Raw genomic sequence first — 14029 nt, forward strand, 5'->3', positions numbered from 1 at the left:
GGCAATATGCACGATTTATATACTTGTCTTTTCAAGCATATGGGGACTTCATTATTTTCATAAATATATTTAAGTTTGCCAAAAGCAAAAACTGCTTGCTCAAAAAACTTGCCCAACTTAGCCCTATTCTTCTGGTAACTCCGCTATCTGGTTATCTTTACCAAGTTTGGCTTTGTGTCCTAGATATATATATATTAATCAACAACTTTGTTTTTATTATTGTTAATGAAAATGTCTCGTCCCGTTAGACTCATATTCTTTGTTTTATGAATATTCATTTCCAAACCAATTCTTTTTGAAGCCTCATGTAGTTTCATAATCATTTCGCCTAGTTCATCCATGTCTTTATTTATGACCACTATATCATCTGCAAATCTGAGGTGACTCAAGTACATGCCATCGATCTTTACACCTTTATTTTCCCAATCGAGGGTTTTAAATACATCCTCTAATGTTAGCGGAAAGAGCTTTGGCGATATTGTGTCCCCTTGTCTGACACTTTTCTCTATTTTGATTTTATCAGTTTTTGTGTCCTTATTAATTCTCACATCCATAGTAGCGTTGTCATAAATGAATTTTATTAATCTAATGTATCTAGATTCAACTCGGGCATTTTGGAGTGCTTCAATAACAGCCAATTTTTCAACTGAGTCAAACGCTTTTCGATAGTCGACCAAAGCTAAATGTAGTTATGTTGTATTCAGTTGACTTTTCTATGAGTAATCAAATAGATTGTTTTTGCGAAAGCCTGCTTGTTCTACAGAAAATGCATTTAGTAAAACCCAATCAACTTTTTTACAAAATACTTCCTCCACACATATTCCAATTTCACAGCCTATATTTTATAAATAGTGTAAACTTTTTAAAAACCATACCATCTTGACGATGTTGTGATAGTGATAATATCGGTTATTAACCTATCAAAATTCGTATAAACGTGTCGTTAATTATAATTTTCATTTTATTAATTACGATAAACTTTTAGCTAATAAAATGATTAAATAATATGAATATTTTAAGTTCTTGTGCTAGATGGATATAAATACCCATAACCTATAACATTATATTGGCTTTAGCATCTCCCCGCTCCGAATATGATTATATTATTACTAGCGAACCGACAGACGTTGTCCTGCCCGAAGATTGGCTTGCCTGCTAATACCTTGGAAAAAGATTTTTCATTGATAAGTATGTACTTAGGTACTTGTTTATGATTAAATTCCATAACAAAAAAAAAATATTCAAATATTGAATTTAAGTAGGTACCTAGGCACTTGTTTATGGTTGAATTCCAAAACATAAAATAATTCATTTCCGAATATAGAATTATTTTTGTTAATGTTGAATTTGGCTCTTCTCACCGACAGGGGAGCACTTTATTCATGAAAACTACTTTCAAAAATGTATTTATTTTGAAAAGAAATAAATGGAAAGAAATAATAAGGAATGTAAGGAAAGTATCTGACTGGATCCGTCGAATGCAATCTTGGTAGGTCGATGAAAAAAAAGATTTATGCTTCTTACTTTTTTTCGCAGATTCGATTGGATTTTAATATCTACGAACATGCACCGCGCAAAGATCTACGTTTCACTGAAAACCGCGCGTAAATCGATTAAGCCGTTTAGAAGAAGCTCAGAGACATCACACGTAAACAAAAATTATATATAAAGATATGCTGATAAATAATAAAGATTGTTCTCTTATTTATCTATTAAATTTAATTCAGTTAGATTATTGAAAAGCTAAAAACGACAAAAAAAACAACATAACGTATTTCTTAAGATTACACAAATTATAAAATCATTTGCTTCACTTATAGTCAAGTTATTGAATTTAAATTTATTTTTGCATGTTCGTGTCTACCCCCGATTTAATCTTGCTAGCCTAGGTTGATGCTTCCCCAATAATTAAGTTGATAGGTAGTAAACAAATTTATTATAAATCAAAAGAAATACACTGAGGCGAAGGCAAAGTATTTTTTTAAATATATTTGAGTGGTATATGATATCTGTGTCCGGTTAGATAAATAATACATTTCTTGGGTGTTTAATAGAACTAAAACCCTAAACGAGTATTTTCGACTCGATGGCTGCTCTCTGAAAAGGGAAAATCGAGTCGGGATAAGTCTACATCGTAGTGTAGTGGTTGTGTTTTAGCTACTATGCCTAGGTTCAATTTCTGCTGATGAGGATAAATCACAATATCCGACAAAGCCCTTCCATATAATTCGCTTATCACATAGTGAAAGGGAAAATAAAAATAGTTCATTTAAATTCATTTTTAACCCCAGAGAGGTCACATTATTTTTATTATTAATCTTTGTTTTTAATGTTAAAAAAATTAATATATATGTGAAATTGAGAATTTACAACACGTCACTCGTTTATTGTAAATACTTTTTGGTATGAGTGAAATCGATAGAATGACCCATGGTCTTTTAAACGGTTGCGGGTGTGTGGAAGAATGTACTTCAACAAAAAAATCGATTCCTGATAAGATGGACGTAAAACATGGCTATATTTCATTATTTCTGGACTGAAGCGTAAGGATGATCACCTTAACTTTAATTAAACAAAAACGATCCATATCAGATGGCTTTCGTGGTGTAATGGCTTAGACGATTGACTCATGCATAGAAGATTTCGATTCCCGGCTAGAACACAAACAATGAATGTGATTTTTCTCAACCATTGGTGTTCTGTGCTGTAATTGACTACGGTAATTGGGCCTTCTAGCTTGTTGTGGTGTAAAAAATATAAATATATATACTTTGCAGCAATTGGAAAGGGTGCGAATAAGGAAATGGTTCTGTTCTTCCTGCTAGATAACATACCAAATAAAAAGTGGACACATTATGTCGATGATTTTTTGCGTGGAGGCGAGACGATCAGTTTTACGCAAGATATAAACACAATGATTATTATAGACATTACTGACCAAATGACTTACTGGAGCATCTACATACGCGTACATACATATGTAATATGAATGCAGAGATGAAATTGATTTATTGAATAGCCATTTCACTCAAGTTCTAGTGAAAGTAATTATTTATGGATGATCTCCATCTCGTTACAAACTATGATTTGATGTTACATGTTTATTAATATTACATAAAGAAATAGAGCAAAGATGGCAGAGGATGGAAACGAAAGTTTCAATTAAAACTCGTCATGATCAAGTGGATAAAAAAGTTTATAAAAAAAGTTTTCGAATATAAAACATGAATTTAGTTTGTTTTATTAAAAATAGGTATTTCAACAGCGGTAAAGAGGTTTTTAGTTGAGGAAATAAGGAAGTCTAGGTATTTACATAGACTTATGATCTCATAGACTTTCATATTCTTTTGAAAAAAGGTAATTTATATGATACCATTTAAAATATCTATCAATATTCAATACATAAATACGCGCTATGCCGCGCTATAAAATTGACTCAATTTAGGTTGAAATATAATGCATATTAGTACAACATTATTTACATCGAAAATTAAAATATTGTTCAATAATAGTCCCGATTAACTTTCAAACCTTTAACTAATAGTTTGTCATCGGATACTAAGACCTTTTAAGAGTTTTTATATTAAATAAATAAAAAAAATGACACTCTTATGATTTACCCGAATATTTAAATTTTAATTTTGGGGACCATTTTCAACGAGTTGTAAATAACTCACTCTTAGAAAATGGGAATCAATTTGTGATAGAGTGGGGTACGGACCTCGGACCTTTGAACCACAACCAGGTTCAAAATTTATATAGAATAAAATAGTGCAGACATGATATTGTGAACATATAAACAGCTTGCCCACCACATACCGCACACCGCATCTGAGGACATAAGTTTCCTTGGCGGTGCCCACATACACGGAAAATTTGCTCATTGTCAAACGAGAAAAGCTGCCCGAAGGAGCTCTCTGAAATCTGGTAGCCTTAGAATCTTTGTGCTGAACATATAAAATAATAAATCATATTTTGGTTCTGATATTTTAGAAATCCTTGTTGTCCTTAAAACTGCAGATTAAATAAAATTATTTAAAAACTTACCAAATAAATATGAAATAATATATAAACGAATGATCAAAAATTCAAATTAAGGTTGTACTTTGCCTGCAAATATTTGGACCAATTCAAAGAATTATTGTTCCTTTATTTTTGTTATTTTTAAGCATATGTATATGACGTATTTTTAATGTATTTTCGTAATTTTTATATGTAAATTTGAGTGCCACATGGCGTTTATTTTACACAATCTAATATTTTACACAATCATTTTTTGGTAAAGATAGGTAAAACAGAGGCACTCTAGAGTGTTAATTTTACGTTAAATATAGTAAATACGATTTTTAAAACATTAAAATAATAAAAAAATATGGGATACGAATGAATTTACAAAATGAATGGTTGTTCTACATTTGATAAAAAAAATTTTTTAATAATTTATTTATATGCATATATTTTTGTTTTAGTCGGGAAACACATTAGAATTTTTAGAAAATTATGGTTACGTATTGTATTAATTGCTACGGTGGTTAGTTATCTAATATTCATTATTTCTTTATAATTTTACAAGAATAATATTTTAAGAAGAAAACAATCAGTATTAAAGTTTTTTTTTTAAATTATAAATTATATATTAAAATCTTCAAGTATAAAGTATAAGCCCTTTTGCGGACTGGTCGTAAAAATCAATATTATACAGCTAACTAAAAAACAAAACATTGTTCAATAATTATGTGGTATAAGAAGTATAAAAATTGAAAAATCATTTTCAGGCGTTGCCTAGTGGGTGAATTAGTATGGTCGAATAAATTTTACCCACATTGTAAAAACTTCAGCTTTTTTACTTTACAAAAGTCAAGAGATAGAAGAGTTGAGGAAATGAGGATGTTAAAAAATAGGCAGAGTGGTGAATGTTACACAGTGTGTGAAGTGGCCAATTAAACCAGCCCATGACAGGGCATGAACCCTGTAAATCCCTAGACTTCCATATTCCCTTCTCAAAAATGTTTTCTCTCTCCATTGAAATAAATTTAGATCTAATTTTTTTTATTTATTATATATATACGGCCTAAGCCAATTACAACAGTTACATGAAGAAACATAAATGCAAGAAACTGAACAAAAATAACATTTAGCAAAGACAAACAAGGGCAAAACAATAATAGTATACAATATATTAAAAAAAACAAAAGATCAAAACTTTGAGCTAAACCATGCCAATCCAACTTCATCCCACACTGTTTAGTCGCGAAGAGATCTACGAAAAGCCGGAAGATCTATACCAAAAAATTCCAAGTCGTGTGATGAATTGACTAATCTACACATTCTGGACATGGGGCATAAAAACCAAAGTTGCTCTTAGAAAATTTTATAAATAGCAGATTTTGACTTTTGGTGACACGGTTGGGAACATGAAAAGAAATTGATTGCAACAGAAATGGGACATCACTTAAAGCATTAAGTATTTTGAAAATGCATATAAGGTCCATCTCAGTTCTACGTCTCTCCAATGAAGATAGATTAACAGATTGCTCTATTTCAAAAGAGGAATAATTACCCCTTTGTAATCCGAACAACCATGCCACTTTTCTTAAAAAACGGTGTTGGACAGACTCGATATGGTCAATATGAGTCCTGTAGAATGGAGACCAAATAGGAGAAGCGTATTCTAGATGAGGTCGAAATAAATAACACCAAAGAAAAGAAATCTAGCCTGTCTGCAAACATTTCGACATGGTTAAAACATTGTTGAAAAAAAGACTGGTCCAAAGAAGAATCCATTAGAATTTGTACTAATAAAATATCCAAAATACTTACATATTATTTTTACAGTAATATGTATTTTAATACACTGTTTTTGAATGGGCAGATTAATTTGCACATTTACATTTTATTTGACGCAGGGGGTTGTCTTACGTCCCGGGATGGGCACCTTTGATTTCGGTAGACCTAAGTGTTTGAGGTGGCCAAGTTTGAGTGAGGACCTAGTGTTGCGGGGTATCACGCGATCCCTTGCCCAGGGCTACGGCTGAAGACCTTAACGGCTGTGATGGCGGAGATGAAGAGCATCAGTATGGCAGAACAGCCAGAAGGGGCACAAATCTTCTCTCAGGCCACCAGAACATAATTTAGGCTATGAACTGTTGGAAGACAGCGAAGTCGGGCAGGGCGCTGTTTGTTGAGGATAGCAGCGAAGGAGCAATAGTCAACGTTGGCATCCTTAGCCCGGCAGTAAAACAAAAACCAAATAACAAACCTCGTGGTCCGACGTGTAAATAGGACCCCAAGTAAATAGGACATACATCCAGGAGTAAAAAGAAGATACACTTAATTTTAATTTACAGTACATAGGTTTCAAGGAATTAAATGAATTGCCACAAAAAGTTAAAGTGCCAATTTCAAAATACAGAAACAGGACGTGCGAATTTAAGATTTTTTTTCCCGAAGTACTTTGCCTAAATAATGTTCATTGATCCAGAGAGGGCAGATCTTGAACATATAATTTTTAATATTTTTCCGTTTTTTCTTGTATTTGTAATTTTCAATACTTTTGTAATAATTTTCAGGCTTTTGCATATTTTTTAGCTTGTATTATGTGCATCTAATTTTTTTACGCTTCTCATATTTTTTTGGCCTGTATTGGGTACATATATTTTGTTAATTTCAAAAACTTTTTCATTCATGCAGTCCTACTCATTCAACTTGTATGTGTGCATAAACGTAATTTTTAAACTTTTTTTTTCTAATTTTTTTTTATAGATTGTATTATGTATTAATTTCTATACTTAGTATTTTGAATAAATTCCTTTACTTAGTATTATGTTAGTTTTGTAGTTTTTTAAAACTTTTTAACACCCTTTTAATTTGTAGTGTATCGTAATTTCTATTCTGCTTTTGTAAACAATGTTACAGTTTAAAATATAAAAACGTCTGTAAATAAATATTAATATCTAAATGTCCCTTTATGAGTTTTTTTTACAAAAACTCCTTGGGAATATTATATTTAATTATGTACGATATGTTTTCAATGTAAATTAAAAAAGCAGATAATTTTACACACATTAAAATATGAGGAATGTGGGATCAGGTAATGAGTTTGGAAGGAGACAGGAAGAGGATCAAGGAAAGAAAAGAAATAAAAAAGTTTAGGGTTCTAAGAATATATAGTAATGTTTCACATGTTCCTTAATTAGCCTTAGGGTTTGCTTAGCCACTGTTCGTAGATTAGCAAATAACTAAATATGCGAACTTAATGATCTAAAACCGGTCGAAAGAAATAATCAAAAAGCGAATATCAATCATATCACAAGTTAATAACAAAATTAGCGTGTACTCGATTTTTTCTAAATCGTTCTCAATCGAACCAATCACACGCCTCCATGAAAATAAACATTAAAATTTCTTCGAGAAAAATTACTGTGATGTAATCTGGGTACGTTCACAAATATACCTTTGTATTAAATGATTACAAGCGTCATGGAGTGCTCCAAATATTGCAACGCGATAATTTCAATGTCTTCGTATGTAAAAAAGGGTAAGTACCTATACTTATTTTCGCACAATGAAGCAATCTTCTATGAAACATAATTGCTCGTTAACTGCCTGGGCTAATATTTGGTGGGGTTTGGCTGGCAGTATATATTGTTGGATTGTTTTAGACCAAGTACAGTTAGTTGGATATCTCTATCATCACAACAACAAGATGGCTTTCAAAGTATGTGATAGTATCAGAATTATACAATATTTTTATGATCGATACTTGAATCAGTGCTACCTTCTATTATTATTGTTCAGTGAAATGTTGTTCTTCTGAGTGTGCGAAAGTCAATACAAGCAAATTTTTCGTTGATTACAGTTTTCAAATCAGAATTTCTCTAAGCTTCCTTTTCACATTATATTACAGGCGCCGTGGCGCAGTTGGCTTGACGTCCAACCGTGAAACTGGCGTTGCGGGTTCGATTCCGCCAGTTGCTAGAATAAAATCCAAGAATGTTTTTTTATTAAATGGTCTAGGTGTTATGGTATATTTTAAAATTCTACCATATTCTCTCTTTCCCGTCTGCTGACAAACCTCTAGAATAGAAGCTGAATCAAATCTTTACACAAGTTCTAAGCTGTGATACACCGTTAAACAGTTTTTATGTTTAAATTTGATGTAATATTTTTTGGTGGTATAATTAATCCCTTTGTTGAGAACGCTGCGTTAAAACAATCGATGACCCCTGTATTTAAAATCTTATTTTAATGGATGATTACATCACCATCATTTCCCTATTTGCACCCAATGGCGCCTGGGGCACTTCGTTGATATATTAAATATCATAGAATTAACAATAGTCCAGAAGGAGCGTAGAATCAAATTTGAATACATCGGACTGTGTCCAAAAAACCACCCACTTTGCCCCATTTTCACCATTCGCATGCGTGAAGTCGCCGCGTAACGTTGCCATATCGTGAAAAATATAATTATAACACAAATATATTTTTTTTAAAGGTCTCTAAATAAAGCTCATATTTTTATTTATGTATGTATGCGGTTTCTGGACTTTTCTTAATTCTTTGTTAAATATATTAATTGGAGTGTATCTCGATCTTTTTTTGCTATAAATTACTAAAGTTAATTACTTCTCCTACTGGGCATTACTTTATAATATATGGAAATAAATAAAATAATAAAAAATATTAAAAAAGTGTTAAAACTCCCATTGAAATAAATACCTATTTCATGACACATGACTGTCGGATCGAACCTGTGACCTCTTGTATGGAAGGCAAACGCGCTGACTATTTTACCACTAGGTGTACAAATAATTATCTTTCTTTAACTCCGCGGTACTACATTTCCCCCTTATTGTATTTACCTAAAAAAAAATTTTTCAAAAAGGTTTTGTTACCGCCCATCCGTTTATCGACTTGCCAAAGGAAATCGATGCGTATCCAATGTTTCATTACGTCAATAAAGTTCAAATTGCTTTTCGTAGAACTACTTTTTAGGAGTTATATTCAATAGAGTAAAGTTATATAAATAATTCAAAAACTACTCTTACTTAAATGAAAGACATAAACGCCACAATACATCACATACAAATAATATAATCACTAGATCCTCAACACATAGACAACTTAAACAAATACAAACTAATACCACTTTCTGACAAAGGGATTTTGAGTATTATTCAATTAAAATCTAAAACCTACTTCCACTATCTATTAAAGCAATTAGTAATGAGAAAATGTTTAAAAAGGCTATAAAAAAATGGATAGTGTAGCTAGGTAGAAGTAAAATGGATTGTCTCATTCGCCCATACCAATACTGAATTGACTGCTCCACAACTGTATAGCTTATGTTAGGTTTTTGTTATTTTCATTGTGTGCTTTGTAATATAAATAATATAAATGTACATAAATACCTTGTTTTTAAAACTGTCTGATTGTTTGTTAATTATGTTTGTTTTTTAGGTTAGTCTTCTTTGTTTATTCTCAAATGTAATTTAAAAAAACTAAATTGTTAAGTGTCCTCGGCACGGGAAACCCCAGTGAGGTCACATTATTTTTATTATTAATTAGTTTGTAAGCGAAAAATAAATAAATAAAATAAAATAAATAAAGATGGCGTTTTAACAATAAGTAAAATGTCATATAGTTAGATAGTTTTTCAAATTAATTTAACATAACAAGATAGTAAAATAAAATTCACCAGACACTAAATTATTTTCCGTAAATTTTTTTTCGACGGCCTATCACGAAGTTACTACAATCACAATCACTATTTCTACATCAAATTAAACATCATACTATTTTTGTTTATATTTGTTATACCAAATAATGTATTAAATATTATCTAAGTAAAATGTCATTTGATTATTTAAAAAAGCTCTTCTAAGTATCAAAAAGAGATGATATTTAAAAATATTACTTGGTTTTTACTCTTGAGTGTTTTCAGTTAATATTTTCATAATCATCATCATCATCATCATTCCCTTTCCACACCTAATGGTGCATAGGGCACTGCAGGGGTACACCAATCGCAGCGTATCTTGATATTTTTTTGTTACAGGTAGGTAAGATGATCAGTCTTACGCTTCAGGGTACCTGAAAGGGTCAAGGGACTATGAAATAAAATTAAATATTTGTTTTCAACCATGTCGGGAATCGAACCCGAAACCTCTCGCATGGTAGGCAAACGCGCTGACCATTACACCACGGGGCCGACAAAATTATAATTATAAATTAATATTTTCATACACCAACAAAAAAAATTGAAAGTTAATTTCAGTTATTTGGCACCTTTTAAACTGTAAATTATCAAATAGACTATTAAAAAGAATAAGCAGATAATGCACTAAATATACGGTTTGTTGCTTAATAAAAAACAACTGAACGAAAACATGTAGATTCCTGTTTTCAGCAACAAACAGTTACATAATTTAATAGTTTATTTGTGGTTAGAAAGAAAAATTTCTGACCACAAACAATTTTGTTTTAGTAATGATAAAATACATTATATACAAAGTACCATAAGAGTTTTGCAATAATTCGTTCATTCACTTTTTTGCGTATCTTTTTAAAAAAATTAAAAATAATTATGCGCGTCCTTATGATTTTTCCAAATATTTCATTTTGATGGCCATTTGCAACGAGTTGTAAATAGCTCACTATTCGAAAATGGGAATCAAGTTGAAGTAGAGTGGCATTCAAACCACGGACCTTTGATCCGAGAGTCCGAGATTCTAGCCACGGGGCCACAACCCGATTCAATCTATTTAGTTTCGCTTCCTTTTAACATTACAATTTCATTAATCATTCATTGTATAGCGTTTTTTCTCAACGTTAAAAATTATGATAAATTAACTTTTTCAATTTCAACTTTGTTTTCAACCATTTGAAGTTTGATGAAACCATATACATATCTTAGTGTCAAGGGATATACAATACAATAAAAAAATTAATATTCCATCGCAAGAACATGTTAACTAACGTTTAAGTCATTTTGCAACATTAAAATATTCTTTCAATTAAAAATTTATTCCATTTAAAAAATATCTTTTAACCTATGTAATTATCACACCTTGACATAACTTGTCATTTTTATTTCTGAATTTGTTTTCATTGGACAAGTAACATAAATTAGTTAAGAATTTATTAATTCAATTTTTACAAAAATACTAGTTATCATATTCTTGCCATGGGGTCTTCAAATGCTAAAAAGCATACAATTTTTATAGGCCCCCGTATATACAATATGCCCCCACAAGAAATAGTATGCTTAGCCGGAAACAAATTTAAAATTGGTACCTACAAGTGGATTAAAAAAATGAGAACGAGCCAGTTTTTCTGATTTAATTTTGTTTGTCAACGCGCCGTTTCCCCGTAGGGGTAGGCAGAGAGGATAGAACGCCATAACACTCTATTTTGGCATACAGACCTCGCTTCCTCTACATTCATACATGTTCTCATGCACGCACGCCGATTATTCCTACTTTTGACATGTCCATCTTCAAGTATTTGATGGACTTGATCGTGCCATGTCTTTCTCAGTCTTCCTCGTTTTCTGCATCCATCAACATTTGCATCGTAGATCCTTTTAGCCGTTCTTTCGTTGTCCATTAGCTCTACATGTCCAAACCAACGCAGCACCCCATTCTTGATTCTGTCAATAATGCATGTCTCAGCCTTACACACTTCACGGATCTCGTTTGTCAGAGTGTTGTTTTTTTTATTTTTAAATGTTGGTTTGCATATTTATTACTTTCTATCAGTTTATATTGTTATTTTAGTATTTTTATTAGTATTTTTTTTTCAGTATATATTATTTTCACTTTTATATTTTTTTTTTTACATATTTTTTCAGTTTCATATCATTGACAGTTTTGTTTTTGTATTTCTTTAATGTTTTGTAAGATTATCATATTTTTATATATTATCAATATTGTATAAATTATCTGAAGACATCTCTAAAAAGAAATGCTGTATTTTATACTTGAAAAAAAATGCTGTCTACCTCAGAACAGGTATTTACTATGAAAATAGGCCGTGCCCAATACGATAGATTATACTCTAATTTTACATAATTTTTACTTGATTTTACTTTACTTTGCTTATTTGTATATTTTTTTACTTTCTTTACTATTTTGCAAACAGATCATAATAATACTATGCTTTACAATAAACGCCGATTCATTCAACACTGAACTAAACTGAATTCATTTTAAGATTTGACAATACAAATTGTTGATTTTAGCTGATCATTTCCTAACCGTCGTAATACCTTGTGATGGATAAATGGGAATCAAGTTGTTGTAGAGAGTGGAATTTGATCATACAATATCGATAAATCTATATTTGCCTTCTAATTGTCTTCTGAGTTTTTTTCTCTTGAACGATTTCATGTAATGTTATGAATTTGATTCATTCATTCGTATTACGTATTTTCAAAAATATTTTTTCAAAGTCAAATGCCATCAGCATTACTTTGCGTTATAGTATCCTAATGTAATACATTTTTACTGCTTACTTCGCCCAGTATATTCTTATCACAGTAAAGAAATAACGATTATGTTCATTTTGATTTCAGATTTTAACTCTTGCCTGCGTGCTGGCTGTTGCTAATGCTGGAATCGTCTCCACGGGTCATTACACTACCCCCGCTAAGGTAGCCTACGCTGCGCCCGCCGTCAAATATATCGCCCCTGCCAAGATCGCATATTCTGCTCCAGTGGCCCAATACTCCGCCCCCGTAGCGCAGTACGCCGCCCCAGCAAAGGTAGCCTATGGTGGCCAGGGAGATGGAGGATACGAACATGAAGAACAGTATGGACCAGCTGAGTACAGTTTTGAATACTCCGTCCATGACGAGAAGACTGGAGACATCAAGAGCCAGAAAGAAACAAGGCATGGGGATAAAGTAGAAGGATATTATACCATGGTTGAAGCTGATGGAACCCGCCGTATTGTAGAATATACCGCTGATAAGCATAGTGGATTTAACGCTGTCGTTCGTCACGAGGGTTCTCCACATGGTGGGGCATCTAATGGTGGCCAGAATGGTGGTGGTTCTTACTCTCATTCAGCTCCTTCCAACTCTCAAGGGTCTTACTCTCAGGCCGCTCCGTCTTACTCTCACGCTGCTCCTTCTTACTCTCACGCTGCTCCCGTTTATTCTCATGCTCCATCTTACTCTCATTCAGCTCCTTCCAACTCTCAAGGGTCTTACTCTCAGTCTGCTCCTTCTTACTCTCACGCCGCTCCTTCTTACTCTCAAGGATCTTATTCCCAGGGAGGTTCCCAAGGATCCTCTGCTGGCCACCAAGGAGGGTACTACCAAGCTGCCCCAGCTCACCAAGGCTATGGACAAGCTTCCGGTGCCCAATCTTACTACCATCACTGAGAACCTTCGCTTGATTTCATGTTGCTATTATTTAATTTGTAGTAAACACTAGTTTTAAGTAGAAATAAATATTATTATTCTTTATATTTCACCGTTTTAATTTGACTGCTTGGTTATTTTCCTTTTAACTCGTATCCTGCAATACTATTAAAACTAATTAAAAAAAAATTTAAAAAATGCATAAACATACAAGTACATTCAATATTTTATAAGATTATGCAGTATACCTTAACTTCCAAACCAATAGAAAAGGGGTACAAAGTAAAATAAATAGTATGAAATACGACTTTTATATTTCATATATCTATTTATTAAATAATTAAGAACATATTATTTTTTACACTAAACGAGTTTTTGCACTTTTATCCTTAAACTTTTAAATTAAAATATTTCATAAATAAACGAAGGTAATTTCTTTATTTTCAATATTTATTTTAATAATACTGTTTTATCAATATTTAAGACTAATAAAACATATTAAATGTCCTTGGCACCGTAAAAAAACATGTACAAAGACAACTTAAACAAATCGGTAGTCAGATGGCAGAAGGGACCATCTGTTATTTTTAAAAATGTTCAGGAGAGCTAAATAAGACTCAATTTCAAGACTTCAATCCACAAACTAAAATATTTTAGTGT

At 31.9% G+C, this 14029-nt stretch overlaps 1 protein-coding gene across 1 annotated transcript; it reads left to right on the top strand.

Moving 5' to 3' along the window:
* Window positions 1-7705: 7705 nt before the first annotated feature.
* Window positions 7706-13390, top strand: LOC148272655 (uncharacterized). The gene is made up of 3 exons (XM_088239753.1): window positions 7706-7717; window positions 12578-13022; window positions 13074-13390. Exons 1-3 carry the CDS (start codon window positions 7706-7708, stop codon window positions 13388-13390), a joined length of 774 nt encoding a protein of 257 aa, XP_088095879.1.
* The last annotated feature ends 639 nt before the right edge of the window (window positions 13391-14029 follow it).

Source organism: Micrasema longulum, unplaced genomic scaffold (genome assembly GCF_059751315.1).
Source record: "Micrasema longulum isolate JH-2025_06_02 unplaced genomic scaffold, ASM5975131v1 h1tg002258l, whole genome shotgun sequence".
In the NCBI taxonomy this organism is placed as follows: Eukaryota; Metazoa; Arthropoda; class Insecta; order Trichoptera; family Brachycentridae; genus Micrasema; species Micrasema longulum.